At 46.4% G+C, this 17216-nt stretch overlaps 1 protein-coding gene across 1 annotated transcript in view; it reads right to left on the bottom strand.

The window, feature by feature from the left end:
- The window catches only part of Blnk (B cell linker), a 77627-nt gene that overhangs the window by 25828 nt on the left and 34583 nt on the right, over positions 1-17216 (bottom strand). The window contains exons 5-10 of the mRNA XM_027407341.2: positions 15066-15106; positions 13139-13295; positions 10626-10789; positions 6444-6525; positions 5833-5904; positions 210-279 (exon numbers count right to left, since the gene is read on the bottom strand). Of these exons, the coding sequence (XP_027263142.1) occupies positions 210-279; positions 5833-5904; positions 6444-6525; positions 10626-10789; positions 13139-13295; positions 15066-15106 (586 nt within the window). The remainder of the gene's footprint in view (positions 1-209; positions 280-5832; positions 5905-6443; positions 6526-10625; positions 10790-13138; positions 13296-15065; positions 15107-17216) is intronic.

The raw sequence follows: 17216 nt of genomic DNA, 5'->3' as shown, positions 1-17216 counted from the left end.
ATCTCAGTGAGCCAATGAACTCACATTGTAGCTAAAACTGACTCTATGTGAGGCAAGACTCCTCATTTCCAATTTTAGTGGCATCTCTTCTGGTCCAATGTGAAGGCTACCATGGGGATGGAGAACTAACAGGAGTCCTCAGGGCAGCAGGATCCCACCATCCCACACACCCAGATCTCATACAACCACTGTCCTCAATCAGTACTCACCCAGCACGTGGCAGTGGGGATGGTGCAGCAGGCAAAGATGACTTGGAGTCCCAGACCCCACTGTTTCGACCTGCACAGAACATACCCGAGTCAGTCACTGTGCTCTGCCATCAGGGATGACTGTATCAGTGAGACTAGTACTTCTGAGACACATATGCTTTTTGTGACTTTAAGTGACGTGCATGTATCTAGTGACACTAAAGCCAGTGGGCAAATGAATGGGCACAGATAATAAGAAACTTGAGATGCCAAGTTTCTTCTCCCATTGGGGTGGGAGACAGTCCAGTAGTTGGAACACTTGCCACACAAGTTCAGATCCCTAGAGACCATGTATATTCCAGATGGGCACAGCAACTTGCTTGTAATGCCAGTCTTGGAAAGTAGAGAAATCTAAGAGTAGGACTAACCATATCGATGAACTCTAAGTTTGATTGAGAGACCCTGACTCAATGAATCTCATCAATCTCAGGCCATATGCACATGCACCCATGCATCTGTGCCTACACAATGCAAACACACACACACACACACACAGAGAGAGAGAGAGAGAGAGAGAGAGAGAGAGAGAGAGAGAGAGAGAGAGAGAAATAAAAAAGGAAAGTAATGCCAACTAATAATCTCTTACACAGGCTGTAGGTTAGAATGCTACTCTAATGCTTCTGGAAGACCTGCTCCTTAGACTCATGGGCAAGTTCAGGGATGTTGTAATATTTTGTTTATGATCTAACAAATAAAGCTTGCCTGAAGATCAGAGTGCAAAGCTAGACACGCTAGTTAGCAATAGAGGCCAGGCGGTGGTGGCACACACTTTTAATCCCAGCAGCTACACTAATTAGCCATAGAAGCCAGGCAGTGGTGACACACACCTTTAATTCTAGCACTCAGGAGACAGAGGCAGATGGATCTCTGTTAGTTCAAGGCCACCCTGGGATACATGAAATTGATTCACTCTAAAAGAGAAACAGAGCTCACACAAAGGTAATCTCAACATTTGGAGTCACAGGCCTTTAATCACACCACTAAGGTGTGATATGGAGTGATATGGCTGGGCAGAGAGAGGAATATAAGGCAGGAGGAGACAGGGGCTCAGTGCAGTCTGAGGAGCAGGCAGTCTGAGGATGCAGTTTGAGTTTTCATAGAGAGAGCATTTGGTCTGAGGATTCATGGAGACAGGATTGCCCATTCATTCTGGGGCAAAGGTAAGAGCTAGTAGCTGGCTACTTTGCTTCTCTGATCTTTCAGCCACCAACCCCCCAATATCTGATCTGGGTTTTCATTATTAAGACCTTTCATTATTAAGAACTCATGCTACAAAAGGACCCTCGTTTTGAGAGCCCAGTGAAAACACACAAAAGTCACTTTGAGAGGGAGCTAAGAAATACCACTGTGCAGGTATGCTCAGCAATGTACCTAGAGACATATGGCCTCAACCCATTCCTCCTGGTGCTCACAGCCCTTCTGGTTCATGCATAACACACTTGAGTGCAGTGTCTGCTCCTCATGCACATCAGAGAATATCTACTCACTCACAGCCAAGTGAGGGCAAGAGCTAGGCCATTTTTCTATCTTCAGAAGTGATAGAAGGGACCCAGCAGCCTGGACCTTATATTCATGGCCTCCCCACTTGCCTGGCTGAAAACAGAGCGAGACAACCATGAGAGAACCAGTTAGAGAGACAACAGATTCCCCACAGGGGTAGCTGCTTGGACACTACTGCTCAGTAAGACAAGAAGGCTCCTGATGAGAACTTTGTGGGGTCAAACTGAACTGAATAAACATTGTGTGTGGCGTATATACAGGTGTCCTGCCCCATTATTCCACCTCATTCCTTTTAGACAGGGTCTTTCATCAAATCTGGAGCTAGGTTGGTAGCCAGCAGGTCCCAGTAACCCTCCTGTCTCTACCTGCCACAGTGCTGGAGTTTCGGTTGCAAGCATGCTCATGCCTGACTTTTTACATATATGCTTAGAGAGCCAAACTCGGTTCTCATCTTGACCAGTAAGTGCTCACACTCACCGAGCCATCTCCCAAGCCCTGAATAAACACCTCACAAAGAGGCTACTGTATAGAGAGGTCCCCAGTTCCTAATGGATGTGCAGGAGATGCCCTGTAAGCTTGGGTCAGATCCATTGCTCCATGTACAGTTTTCCTGTAAACACAGAAAGCAGTTACCAAGTATTGCTGAGGACCTGGTCTGTAGAAGCCCTGAGAAGCATCCACAGGGCCTGTGGAAGGAACCTAGAAGGAGAGACATATGTGTCCTCCTGGCATCTCATCCTGGAGAAAAAGGTCTTGGAGGTATTTTAAGTCAAGCCACCGGGGAATTCTTTCCATCTACTCTTCCTCACACAGTACTTGCTGAGCACTAATGTCACTAAACAGTGGCAAGCCAGCCAGGGTGGTCCTGATTGCTCTGGGCCTTTACCAGGACCCTGTGGAGCTGGGCCTTCTCCAGCACTGCTCCTGTTTATGGCTTACTTGACTTAAACGCAGTTTAGAAAATATAGAAGAAAGGAAACCACATCCATAAGTGTTAGGTCGTAGACTGTCCAGATATCAAGAAGGGAGCTCAAGGTTGGCTAGAGAAGGATTTCTGGCCTATAGACAGAAGTTAGCATTCCTTAGAAACTTGTGAAATGGCCCCCACCCCCTCCCCACCCCACTCCCCTCCAAAAGGAGTCATTTCCCTTGGCTCTCCATTGACTATACCCAGGGCAGCGCTCAGCTTACCAACACCCAGGCTCCCTTAGTCTCACAAGTACCTGTTATACATTTCAAAGTCCATGCTAGCATCTAGGCCCTTCCGTCTCCCAGCTACTCATCCTCCTAACAATCCACATGATATGTTCACCCCACACCCTCTCTCTCTCTCTCTCTCTCTCTCTCTCATGCTGTTCTCTGTCTTGCTGTCATCTTGCTCTCTTGCTGTTTTCCCTATTCACTCTCCTGCTATGCTCTGTTCTCTACCTCTGTCTCCACTATCTCTCCAGCCCCTGCTTCCCTGGCCACCCCCTGGTCATGTCCAGTCTCTCTCTCTCTCTCTCTCTCTCTCTCTCTCTCTCTCTCTCTCTCTCTCTCTCTCTGTGTGTGTGTGTGTGTCTCATATTCTGGACTCTTCCAGGTGCCTCTGGATATTTTTTCTCTTTTACACAGTAAAAACTTCCCCTGACGATGGAGCAATCATGTTGGCAGTTTCATTACTGCGCCTCCTCATAGAGTAAGCTATACATGTGGCATGAAAAAAAAGAGGGCTGTCATCTGACTATGGTGTGTGAGTTCCACTGTGAGTAAAACTGAGCATTAAGGTTGACAGTAGGAAGAAAGGCTAGCTACTCATACTCAGATAGAAGAATTCAGGGCAGAGGAGACAACCATGTCTGAAAAAAAAAACGCAGGAAGCAGATAAGAGATCTAAGTCAGACCCCACCCCCACTCCACCCTTTGTTAGACCCACTCACTGCCTGATTTGTCTACTGAGTTAGCCTTTCCTCCATGTCCCCAACCAGGGTGCCAACACGCCCCCCTTTCTTTCCTCTCCAGAAACAGCCTTCTAGCCGCACTCTAGTGAACCAGAGCATGTGCTCTTAGGCCAGTGAGGTGGCTCAGCAGATAAAAGTGCTTGCCACCAAGCTGGAGGACCCAAGTTCAGTCCCCAGAACCCACATGGTGAAAGAAAGACCCGACTTTACAAAGTTGTCCTCAGATCTCCTCGTGTGTACCAAGGCATGAACATGCCCTGTTCCCTGACAAATACATTTTTTAAAAAATCCACCACGGTCTTACATTAGGAAGACAGCATTCTAGCTATTTCTCTGTCATGAAACTGGCTGGGTGGTCTCTTAGAAACACCATCTCGGGTGCTCCGTGAAGTGGGGACACTTCTCAAATTCACTTTTTATCGTCAGACAACAGGATAAATCTGACATTTTAAAGAATCAGCCAGACACAGCCAGAATCTGGGAAAGGAGCAAAACTTTCTGATGACTAAAAACTTTACAGTGAGGGAAAAGAGCCCGATGTGCAGGGCCACCTAGTGAGTGAGCCTGTCTATCCCAAATGTCAGCAAAAGCAGGTTTGCAGCCATGGATACAGGCAAGTGGTTGCTGGAGCCAGGAGTGGGAATAGCACTGACTATATAAAAATGGACTCAAGGGATCTTGGGGGCTGGGTGGGCATGGAAATTTTCTAAAAGTGAGCAGGGGCAATGATTACACAATGTGTTACCATCAATGCCACAGTTCATAGAAATCACTGACTTTATACTAAGATGGGTGAGTGTTCTATATAATATTCAAATTATAACTCATAAAGGATTAGTAAGCAAGACGGTTATTAGTATCTTGTGATGAATGCCCCAGTGTCTCTGGGTGCTGGCAGAGCTCTAGGGACTACAGAGGTGCCATCTGCACCTCACTAACACCAAGTGGAACAGATGGTGGCTCAGACAGGCAAATGCTCCAACCAAGAGTTTGTATCATTCCTTGGAGGCTTGCTGGGCAGGTCAGGGTCACTGTTGTCTTTCTCCAAAGGAGGGTGCTAGGGTATTTCTGAGACTGAGAAGGGAGGATGGAGACAGACGCCTCTACTCACCAGCTAGGCCCTTCTGCTCTCCCAGAGTGCAGCCAGATCAAGAGAACCATCAGTGGGATGACCCCAGCAATGGTACAGCAGGCACCCACCTTCCTTTCTGAACATGCCCAGTACTTGGTTGGGACACTCTTAGGGAGATGTGTGATTGATGATGTACCAAAAACACGAAAGTAAAAGGGGAAAACAAGCTTCAGTCTCTCTATCTGCCCTGAGCAGAAACTTACAAGTGTGTGTTTTAAAGGTGAGGTTGGGTGGCAAGTTCTGCTAACTTTCCCAGTTAGGAAATTCACTTACAGTGTGTCCCGCTCCTGTGTGTTTCCCACATCACTCTGCTTCAGCTTCATATTCCACATCTGTTCTGCTAACCCCACCCCCTATGTCAGCCATGTAAGCCCCAGTGCTCCATCTCTTTGCAAGCATTCTTGAAGACTGCTATTTTCTGCTATTATTAGACTATGTAGCATCCCATCTCGGAAGAATGCACACAAAAGATTCCACCCAGAAATTCTGCAAAAATTTGGGCTGCACTAGTGTGCAATTCAGTTTGCACATTTTATAGGGATTTGTATATTTCAAGGTTTTTTGTTTTTGTTTTTTTTGGCAGGAGGAACAGAATTATAAATGATACCAACTTAGAGAAAGCTCAGAAATACAGATTCCGTCTATCCTTTCCTGATAAACGCTACAGACCAGCCAGCCATTATGCTCTCTCCAGATTCCCATTTGGAGACATCCCTATGGACTGAGTGGTTTGGTTTCTTCAAACTTGTGGTTCTCACCTGGCTAGATGTTGATCCTTACTCAGAGATAGTTGGCACCATATGGGGATACTTTTGCCCATCATGTTTAGGGAGATGATTTTGGAATCTAGTGGGTAGAGGTCAGGGCAATAGCAGGAAGCCTGTGAGCCTGGACAAGATTAAAACTTTGCCCCCCATTATCAGGAAACTTGGGAATATAGGTGATTGTTCACGTATGATCTTAGTTGTGTATCTCTTTTGGAACAGATTCTAAAAGAAGCCAAATACTTTACCTGTGACAGTCCCTGGAGGTGACATTGGCTTGGAGCAGCTGTTTGGCTTGGTTGATCTATTCACCATAGGAGCTGAAACACAAATATGAGCACATAGAGTGGTTACAGGCATGTTCCACTGAAGAAAGTTCTCGTAGAGAGAAAGATGATCAGTCAAACCTGCAAAGATTGAATCACAAAACCATCTGAAGAAATCTTCTCAAGGGGAAGCCAGGGTTGGATATGTTAGTGATTAAATGAATGAAATAAGACGATTTGCTAAAGTACACATGGATCAGAATGCCACCCACCTGGGAGGATAGGAGACAAAAGAAAGTTGGCTTTCTTTTGTTTTAATAAAAAGTGTATTAAAGCTAAACATGGTGGTGCCAAATTAACTACTCCTCCTTCCCTTCCATACACAAATACTCTTGGATTTTGAGATGCTTTGCAGGAGGAGAGAGGGGGTATGCAGGTATTGTTTTGTGCAATATGTTGGCTCATGCTTGGGGAGTACAGGAGAGTGATTACAAAGGAGAAGAACCTGTCAGTTCTGAGCTCCAACTTGAGCCCCAACCTACTGCAGGCTAATTTCTAAAAGCTTTCAGGCACTCCAAACTCTGAATGTTTACCTTTCTCAGCAGGCAGTGGGATGCTTTCTCTGGGGTGGATATAGTTTTCATCGTGATCTTCCACAGGGACCACATAATCAGCCTAAAAGAAACAGAAGTGAGTGGAGAGGGTGCTTGCTAAGTTCATAGCTAACTGTGGGGGAAAGATATTTGTTTTTATGACTGCTTTCATGGACTGTAACTCACATACTATAAAATGTCACCAGGTGAGGTTAACAGTGGGGTGCCTTTTGGCACTTAGTTATCTGTTGGATCTGCAAGGGGCTTGCCTACCAGACTCTGTCCCATGAATGTTGCATAATATCAGTTGTATGTTTTGTGCTGAAACATCAGGAGCAGATGCAATTTATAGAAGGAAGAGTTTGTTTGGGCTTAGGGTTCTAGAGGGATAAGCATCCATGATGGCGGGGAAGCATAATAGCAAATAGAAGCCATGGCAGCAGGAAGCTGATGGCTCATGACTTTAATCATGTGTGAAACAGCCTTATCTGGACGTGGGGTGAGATGATATAAACTCAAAAGCCCAGCTCAATGACATACTTCTTCAGTAAGGCCACACCTCCTGAACCTCCCCAAGCAGTGCCACCAGCTGGGCACCAAGTTTCAAATGCCTGAGACGATGGGGGCCATCCTCATTCAGACCACCATGTCAGTATTCAGCCAATGCCTGGATACTTTAGTCTCTAGGCTTCTAAAATACCTAGTATGACTTTAGGTGTGTTTTGTAGTTTGGCTCTATATTCCTTTGATGGCTTCTGCTTAGGTACTTACTGTCCATATGCATATCTTTGGCTATTATCATCCTTTTCCACTTTTAATCGTGTGGTTTGCCTTTCTGTTGTTATGGTATATTAGTTCCTTGTATGTCCTAGATATAAGTCCTGTATAAGATGCACCACTTGCATTTTTTCTCCAATTTTGAGTCTCACTGTGTGCATAGACTAGCATTGATCTGAAGTCCTCTTGCTTCAGCTTCCTTCTGCTGGGATTATAGGAATGTGTAACACTTTCTTGATGTGTCCCTTCTGGTACAAAGATCTAAATTATAAGTCCACTTTGTATATCTTTTTTCTCTGCTGTTTGTGTCTTGGTATCAAAAAAATAAAAAAAAACATGTCTAACTCAAGGCTATAAAAATTTCTACTTATACTTTCTTCCCTCTAAGAGCCCAATAATTTCATATCTTAAATTTAAGCCTATGACCCGCCTCTTGTTAATATTTCATATGGCATGAGATAGGGTTCAATTCCTTCATTTTGCATGTGGATATATAGTTTTTATAGCACTGTTACTTTTTTTTGCTGTTTCTCATCTCTTCTTCACCTTCAATAGGAGCTGTCCTATCTATACTGCCTAGAATCCAATCTATTTAGAGTAATGCTATTTCCAGAATTTCTGGAACCAAGACATTTTTATTCCAAAAGAGCAATGACAGAAAAGACTCAATCCAATCCCAACAAATTCTGTTTGTTCAAGGAGGAGTATGTGCAATGTGCACTTCCAGTACTGCTGTTTCATGATTAAAATTGCTACCTGCCAAAACATGTGTATGATGAAGACCCATCACAATCTGTACCTTAAAGAGACTACCGGCATTACTGTGATGTTTTGATATAAATTCCATTATCCCATGGACAATCTATAAAACCATAGCTGTAGCATCAGCCTGGTCTACATAGTGAATTCTAGAACAGCCAGTGCTACATTAAGAGACCTTGTCTCAACAAAACAAAACAAAAAACCTAACAAACAAAAACCCAAACAATAACAAACACAACAGAGAAAAATAAAAACGTTTTTGGGGATACACGAGATTCTGAGTACTAGAAAAAGAAAAAATATAGGGTTTTGTCTTTTTCTTTTTTGTAGATTCTTTTTTTTTCTCTCTCTCCTGAGATAAGGTCCAGTGTAGCCTAGCCTGGTCCTGAACTCCTGAGTGCTGGGACTACTGGACTCTGTCACCACTCCTGATTCATGTGGTGTTGGAAATGAAATCCAGTGCTTTGTTCATGTCAGACAAACCCTCTACCAGCTGAGCCATATCTTCAGGTCCGTGTGTGTGCAAGGACAGGAGCACACTTATGCACAGAGGATAACTTCAGACCCATGTGTGTGCAGGTACGGGAGCAGGAGTGTGCACAGAGGATAACCTCAGACCTGTGTGTGTGCAGGTACGGGAGCAGGAGTGTGCACAGAGGATAACCTCAGACCTGTGTGTGTGCAGGTACGGGAGCAGGAGTGTGCACTGAGGATAACCTCAGACCTGTGTGTGTGCAGGTACGGGAGCAGGAGTGTGCACAGAGGATAGCCTCACCTGCTGTTCTTTTAGTGCTGATCACTTTGTGGCTGTTTGTTTGATTTTTTTAAATTTTAATTTTATTTACTTTTCTTTTTGGTTTTTCAAGGCTGGGTTTCTTTGTTTGACAGGGCCTCACATCCATCTGGGACTCATTCGCTATTTAAGTTAGGATGGTCAGCCAGTCAGCCTTGCCTGAGGGATCAACCTGTCTCCACCAGTGTTGGGATTACAGGCAAGCCTCACCACCCATAGCTTTTTAATGTGGGGTCTGTGGAAATTTAACTCTAGTCTTCCTCCTTGCAAGACATATGCTTTACCAACTGAACTATCACCCAGTCCCTTGTTTTGGTTGTAACCTTTTTCAAATCTCAACTTTCCATCTGCTCCTTGGAGAACACAGCATCCTCTACACTTCTTTCCCGCTGGTGCAGGCTTTCTCCAGCCACCTCTGCAGGGATGCTGTGTGCAGAACTCTGCCTGGCCTCACTGTGTGCAGAACTCCCCCTGGCCTCACTGTGTGCAGAACTCTGCCTCACCTCACTGAGCTCCCTCCCACCTAATCACAGAAATGGAGACCCTGGCACAGTCTATGGTGTCCCTTTGCTTTTCTGTGTCCAAATTCACATCTTCATGTGAATTTGCCAGTGGCTAAGAGAGTCTTAGTGGTTTCTTTCTCTCTTCTACTCAACTGCTCCCTGCCGCCTATGTCGTTCTTAAAGAGACAGCATCACCTCTCTCTGACACATAGGTTGAGAAACCACCCTTCCCAAAGTCTGTTGCCCTCTGCGTTTCACCATCCCTAGAGCAGGAGTCAGGTTCTGAAGTGTATAGAGGTGACAGGAGTGAGGAACCCCTCCGGATGAAGGTGTGTATATATACTACGGTACAGGAGCGGTGAGCCCATGGGAAAGGAAGAAAGGACCAAGATTCATTCCCTACTGAGCTGAGCTATCATGAGGCTCAGCAGCTCCTGACTCTGTGCTGGTTTCCGCCACCTTCAGTCCTCGGGAGAAACTAGAAAACTGGCTTCGTAAAAAGTCTGGAATATGATAGGAACATGTGTGTGTGTGTGTGTGTGTGTATGTGTGTGTGTGTGTAAGAAATATATCTCTATCTATATATTTATTAAATAAATATTAAAATCGTAAATATTAAAATTTTAAAATTTAAATTATATTTAAATAATATAAAAAGCAGACCCAGGGATGCTGGCCAGTTCTCCCAAAATCAAAGAGCTGACGGGACCAGAAGGTATTTAAACTTAGAAGCTGTCTCTACTGTGAGTTAAAAGGTTCTCTTTTCTGTCTCCTGATGGGAAATTATAATAAGATGCAAATAAAGGTCATTTCACAACAGGTTCCCAAGCCCCAGCTTCTATCACCTGCAGGCATCTCAAAGCAAGTGATTTCTAGAGCAGCTTCGGTAAGGTTAGAGCTGTCTTTAGTGTCCTTCGGTAGGACTGTCTTAATGACTGTGCCCCAACTAAAGGCTGTCTTTGTCTTTTAAATGCAAATGCCGTGGGAGCCAGGACTACTAGGTTCACAGCCTGGCCAGTTCACTGGGTTACTTTCAAAAGGCAACAATCCTCTCAAGAGGCAGGCACTGACTGCTGAGGTTGATGAGATGGGTCTCTGGATCCCTGGGTGGCGGCGGGGGGGGGGGGGGGGGGGGGGGGGGCGTGCAGCTGGGAGCAGGAGTGGGAAGCAAGAGCTGGGAAGGTCATTAAGGGGCATGTACCATTTTTAGAGATAGCAAGTTCCCCTCAGTGTCATCTTGAGGGATTTGGAGGACAGTGGAACAGGAGGGCTTGGAGGAAGGAAGGCTGCTTTCCTGGCCGCACCCAACTCCCCTCCTAGGTGACCCTTTGAGCAGGCTTACTTTACCTCATCCTCAAGGAGGTCTTTGGGTTTGGGGGGGATCTGAGGCTTCTGCAGACAGGTGGGAGCTGGCAAAGTAGAAGTCATCCTTGTTTTCGCTGAGGGCCAGCAAGGCTTACTGGGGAGTGTCTTGCTGAAGGGTGGAGAGTGCCGCTGGCTGGATCGATTATCTTAAACAAACATAAAACAACACAGAAGGGGCTCTAGGTCATTCACTGTGTAGATACCATGGGGATCTAGCAAATACACAACCAAAGGCATGTATGTAGCTATAAAGGCTCGGCGTGGTCTCCTTAAAGGGGCCAAGTGAACAGGTAGACAGACCTACCTGTTCTCAGGACCACACTGGGGCAGGGGAAGGGGGAGTGATAAAAGCCTACAGGCACCAAGAACTGAGAGTCCAACACCCTGCTAAAACCAGGGAGTGGGGTTGTATTTACACACCAGAGCCACCTTGGGGGCTTTAAAAGTGGTCCCACTCTGGAGCTAAGTCTGCACTTCTGAATGAAGTCTGCTGTGGTGGGTTTTTTAAGTTCCTCAGGATCCCCAGGTTATTCCAAAGAGTTCCTTTCCTCACTCCTGGAGAAGCCAGGTGACCCTGCTTTGTCCAGGACTGTCCTTTTCAGCGGACATCTGAGAGCCCAGTTTCTGAAGCCAGATGAATCTGGGTTCCTTCTGCTCTGCCATAGACTAATTGCACATGTTTGGATCAGTTACAATTTCTCTGGCACTCCCTTGTTCACTTTAAAGCAACAGATCATGCTGTCCACCTTGGAGTTATTGTAAGAATAAAAAAAAAAAAAAAAAAAAAAAACTGCAGAGAAAGCAGCAGGTACTGTGTGGATGCCTAATGCATGGATCTGATACCGGCATGATACCGGCATGCTTCGTGAGAACTTCAGATACCCAGCCTGCCCAGCAAAGCTGTGAGCTGACTTCTCATTGGCCTGACTTCTTTTCAGAAGTTCTTGGCATAGGGATGCCCTGGCATTCTCCATCCTAGTCAACACCCTGGCTCCCAGCAGGCTTCTGGGTTTCCTGCTTCCTCCTGTAACATCACCTTGCCTGTCATAGCCCTGACACTATGGCTTTTCTTGGTGCCTATTCTTGCTTAACTTGCTTCTTCTTTGTCTGAGGTATGTGGCTGATGTCACATTTACTGTGCTCAAAATTAGGGCATCTGCATTTCTGTGTCTTATCATTGCCATTGCTAGTTTTATTTGTACTCTTGGGTTCCCCACTCTTTTTTTTTTTTTTTTTTTTCCCCAGACAGGTTTTCTCTGTATAACAGTCCTGGCAGCCTGGAACTCGCTTTGCAGATCAGACTGGCCTCAAACTCACTGAGATCTACTTGCCTCTTCCTCCCAAGCGCTGGGATCAAAGATGTGTGCCAACACTGCCCAGCTGCTCTTGGGGTTTATATAGAATTCTTAATGTAATGTTTAAACCCACAAGAAGCAGCAAAACACAGAAAGCAGGCTTTGAAGAATTGAATTGTGGTTTCTGGTTTGCAGTGTGCACTTAATACAGCCTCTTCCCTCTTAGGATCATTGCCATAAGTGAACAAAGTCACAGACCACAGATTAACCGTGGAACACAGAACCAGCAGCACCCGGCGCCCTATGAGGAGGCTGCTGAGAACAGCAAGGCTGACGTTGCTGCATACATGCAATCACTGCCCTGGTTGTGGACACACTCGATTCCCCACCTTCAGAAACCTGATGTGATGAGAACAACGACTTTCCTGTTCCTCCTGATGCCTTACACAAGCTACCTAAGAACTCTGCCACTGACCTATGCCCCCAGTTAGCTTTTGCTTTCTTGTTTGTTTATGTTTTGCTTTTGTTTGTTTTTAAACTATTTTTAATTTTGAGATAGGGTCTTGCTAAGTTGCCTAACCTGGGAATTTGGGATCCTTCCTCATCCCCATCCTCAAGATAGGATTATAGGATTATAGATCTGTGCTACTCCCCCAGGCTTCTTGGTGAACCACAAGAGGCATGCCTCAAAGCCAGACTTGTGCTGTATCCATTTGACCTAAGAGGTGGAATCCAGGCCCAGGGTTCATTGACACCCCCATTCCCACTCAGACAGTCTAAATGGCCTGTGTGTAAAGCTGTCTGGCACCAGAGCAGAGGGGGCTTTAGTGAACACTCAGGTCCTTGAAACACACTGTTGTTTTGTTTGCTTTTCAGAAGTTTCAGAGCCTTGGATGAAGAAGCTCCCAGGAGAATGAGGACTAATGTCCAGGTTGGTTTTTCTTGGAGCTATAAGAGCACAGGGAGGTCAGCCCTTAGGGTACACTTCTTCATCAGTACAGGGAACCTGTTCAGTGATCCCAATCTGGGAAAAAGACGCTCCCCATAAATGAGTAAGACAAAGCATTGTAAATGCCCGCACATCTGCCAGCTCCTGGGCTGCCACTTGAAAGTGAGAGTAGAGAAGGGCAGGGGAAGTCAGGCAGCACTAGGTTTGCCTGTTTCCCCTCTCTGAAGTCCCAGCGTCCACAGCGACCTCACCTACATACTCGCCCCTGGTGAAGGGCAGGGCTGGGTGGACCACCCTTGTCTGCTGCTCAGCGGGCGGTGGCTCATAGGAATCGTCGCCAGTCTCCTCCGCAGGCATCACGTACATCTCGGAGTCGGAATGTTCATCTGGATTTTCATAGTCACTGTCCTGCAAATATAAGCACCACGCTTGGCATCCCTGCAGGTGCCGCCGTATGGACAGGTCCTACCTTAGGAGGCAGGAGCGGTTCCTGCTGCGGAGGACAGGGAACGGAGGCTGGGGGCAGTCCTTTTCGCATCCGCCTGCTCCACACAGCTCCCACCACAGCCACACAGGAGTCACACAGGACAGACGCGGGACACTCGTCTCATTTCACTTGTGATGTTCTAACTACGTCCCTCTGTCTGGTCTAAAGGCTTTAGGAACAAGCCTACATTTCATACTACCTGCAGTGGAGACCCACTCAAGTAAAAATAACGGCCCAATCATTGTTAATTGTAGCTGTTTGACTTTGGGAGTAGGCCCGACCCTACTTGCCAGGCTTTTTTTTCTTTGTTTTCTTCGCTCTGTGCCCACTTTTTAAAAATTACTTCTTATAATTACACCATTTCCCTTCCCTTTTCCTTCCTCCAAACCCTCCCATATGCCTGTCCTTGCTTTCTTTCGAATTCTTAATTCAACCAGCAGAACTCTTTTCTTTTTCCCCTTTGAGCACATGTGATCCTGCGATGCCGCCAGCAGGAGGCGCAGCCGGGACACTGGTTCCACTAGACAGGGTTCTGCAGGAAGTTTATGCCCAAATGCCCCGCAATGAAGTCATGCTTCCCCTTATTTTTCTTTTCTTTTTCTGCGGTTAAAGGAGGAGGAACTGCTGTCTTCAAAGACCACATCCACTCCAGGTGGTGAACACAAACTTGATTCTGAGCACTGACCTGAATATCTGCTTCGTGGGTCCTCGTCCTACTGAGGGACAGTGGGAATGCCAGTTCTGTCCTAGTAACCTCTGTTTCCTTTTATGGAAGGTGGGGGTGTGGTTTGTGTAGGATCCCTCACAGATCCAAACTCAGAGCATGCTAACACTGTGGAAGGACACAAGTGTGCTGAAGAAAACTCGCCTAGACTCAGCTCCCGACTGGTGCCGACTGCAGAGCCATTTGGAGAAGATTTATTCTTTTTTCACTCTGCGACCTAGCGAGCTGGGCTGATGGGTTTTTGGTAATAGCAGGTACTTTGGTAGCCAGTAGCCTGGTTCTGAGTTCCGAAGGCCCATGTTTGAGTTTGGGAACTCCAAGTTAATCAAACATTCCGTTCTGGTTTTAGACGCACATGTGCCTTAGCATTAGGCCCTTTTTTTAAAAAAATAGGATTTTGCTAAATAGCAAAATGGCCTCAAACCCTCCAAGTAACCAAGATTAGCTTTGAACCTTCAGTCTTCCTGCCTCAGCCTGCGGAGTGCTGTGATTATAGGTGTGTACCAGTTCTGTAGTAATTAATTCCTGTTTTGATGGCTCTCATGCCGAGGTCCAGGAATAGTGCGAAGCTTGGGTCAGAACTAACCATCACAAGAGAACTATTTAAGTACTTCTGGTTTTGTGTGTCTGTGAGCTCTGAGAATGGGGTTAGAGTACCTACTTCCCAGGGCTGTATAAAGTGCTCGGCCTGGCATGTGGTCAGCACTGGTCAAGTCAGCTGCCAGTGAGGTCACTGCCACCCGCCTGGAAGAGGCTTTTCAGTCCTTCTGGGTCCCTCTCCTATAATGTTCAGCTAACCATCAGCATTCAGAAACAAGCCATTTGAGAGGTCTCCCCCAGGAGGCTGGCATGCCCCTCCCACCCACCCCACCCACATCCCCACCCCCCCTCCACCCCCACCCCACCCCCACCCCCACCCCCACCCCGGTGCCTCACCCCCCATCTCATCCCAGGAGCAGACACTTACAAAGTCATCTGACCACCGCTCCTCTTCATCTGCAGGGCTGTCTGTAACAGGAGAGGGACATAGAGCAAAAAGCGTGAGTCCAGCTGCCCAGACCCACCGGCACCAATGCTGTCTCCTCTTCTGTGGGCCTCTTGACCTTGAACAGTAACTGCTGCCATATAGTCATTCACTCTTGCTCTCTTTCTCAGAAAGCTTACTTAAATCTCAAAGCATAAGGAGAAGTCCTGTAGGAGCAGAGCAATGGGGCCCTTTACCTGGGCCTTTAACCTTTGTTAAGGGACATTACTGAAATATTATTGTCTTTTTTTTTTTTTTTAAATAAACTCCATGACTGTCAGGTCCAAAGGGTAGCCCATTCCCCTCCAAAAGGGCAGGTCAACTAACTCAGTCCAAAACTGAGTATAGCTCAGCTCAAACTGGACTGTAGGGGGAATTTCTGATAGTTGGATAAAAGCCAGCATTCCTCAAGAACTTGTGAAACTGGCTCCCATTTGCTAAAAGGAGTCATTTCCCTTACCTTTGACAGAAGGGACAATAGGTCTCTAATGACCTGCTGTATATCAAAGCCCATGCTGGCTTCCAGCCTTTTACAGTCCCTATTCACAAGTACTTGTTATACATTTCAAAGCCCCTATCCTGGCCCTTCTCACCTCAGATCCCCACTCTTTGTTACCCCAAGGCTATCCTATCCTGTCCTATCCTATCCTATCCTAATCTCTCTCTCTCTCTCTCTCTCTCTCTCTCTCTCTCTCTCTCTCTCTCTCTGTGGTGTGTGTGTGTGTGTGTGTGTGTGTGTGTGTGTGTGTGTGTGTGTGTGTGTGCACTCCTGCCTTCTCTCCCAGACTGCCCACAGCCCTGCTCTCTGCTCTGAACTCTTTCAGAAGCCACTATTTTCTCTTTCTTACACACAACACAACAAAACCCGTCCCCTTAGCCATACCATGGAGAGGTTGTGTTGGCAGTTTCTTCACTGCACCCCCTTGCATACAATGAGCAAAAGCAATTTGGAAGGGAAGGCCTTATTTGGCGCAATCACAGTCCATCATTGAGGGAAGTCAGGAGAGGAACACAAGGCAGGAGCCAAAGCGGAGGCCATGGAGGACAGCTTACAGGCTTGCTCTCTGTGGTTCACTGAGCTTGCTTTCTTATACACCCAGGGGTGGCTCTACCTACAGTAGCCTGATCCCTCCTACCTCAGTCATTAATCAAGAAAATGACCCACAGCCATGCTCTTAGGCCAATCTGATGGAGGCAATTCCTCAAGCAGATTAAAAGCTCCAGAGAGCAGCGCTGGAAATTGACAGGGTCAGGATTTAGTGTGGAGACTGAGGAAGGGACCTGGAGAAGCTGGCTGGGAGAGGTGCTTTTAGCCCAATCACTTAATGCCTCAAGAACTCCCTTTGCTCGGGTGTGCGTTCATCTCTCCACAGGATTGTCATGGGGCCCATGGTCTTGGCTCAGTCATGGTCTTGCTGTGCAATTTTGGACAGTTTTTTTTTTGTTTGTTTGTTTTGTTTTTTTTTTTTGTTTTGTTTTGTTTTGTTTTGTTTTTGCCTCTCTGGCTCTACCTGTCTTGGAAGCTTAGACTGAATGGTGTTCCAGTCCTTTCCAAGTTTTAAAAGTACGGTGAGCCCAAGTTGTGTTTCTCCATTCTTAGTATGGAACACCAGCACTGAGTAGAATGCTCTCTCATGACAGTTTTGTCCGTTTCCACCAGGATGAAGGTAAACAGATATAGAGCAGCAAGTGATGGCAGCTCCACTCAGGACAGCGGGACAGGGCACAAGCAGTGTCAGGGCTCATTTCTCCAGGGGTGAAGGGTAGCTGTGTAGACTCTGGGTGTCTGTGGCAGGCCATACCTGAGAGCCCTTCCCTTTCTCTCCATTGTCCTCTCCTCTCTTTCTTTTAAACATAGTCATATTATTTTATCATTACCTAATAGGGTGTGCATGCCTATGTCGCATATATATAGACCAGAGGCAGCCATGAGGTATTGATCTTCGCCCTAGTTTTTGTTTTTGTTTTTTGTTTTTCGAGACAGGGTTTCTCTGTGCAGCTTTGGAGCCTATCCTGGAATTCACTCTGGAGACCAGGCTGGCCTTGAACTCACAGAGATCAGCCTGCCTCTGCCTCCCAAATGCTGGGATTAAA

The sequence above is a fragment of the Cricetulus griseus genome, chromosome 3, assembly GCF_003668045.3.
Source record: "Cricetulus griseus strain 17A/GY chromosome 3, alternate assembly CriGri-PICRH-1.0, whole genome shotgun sequence".
NCBI classification, from domain to species: Eukaryota; Metazoa; Chordata; class Mammalia; order Rodentia; family Cricetidae; genus Cricetulus; species Cricetulus griseus.
This window is presented reverse-complemented; position numbering and strand designations above follow the sequence as displayed.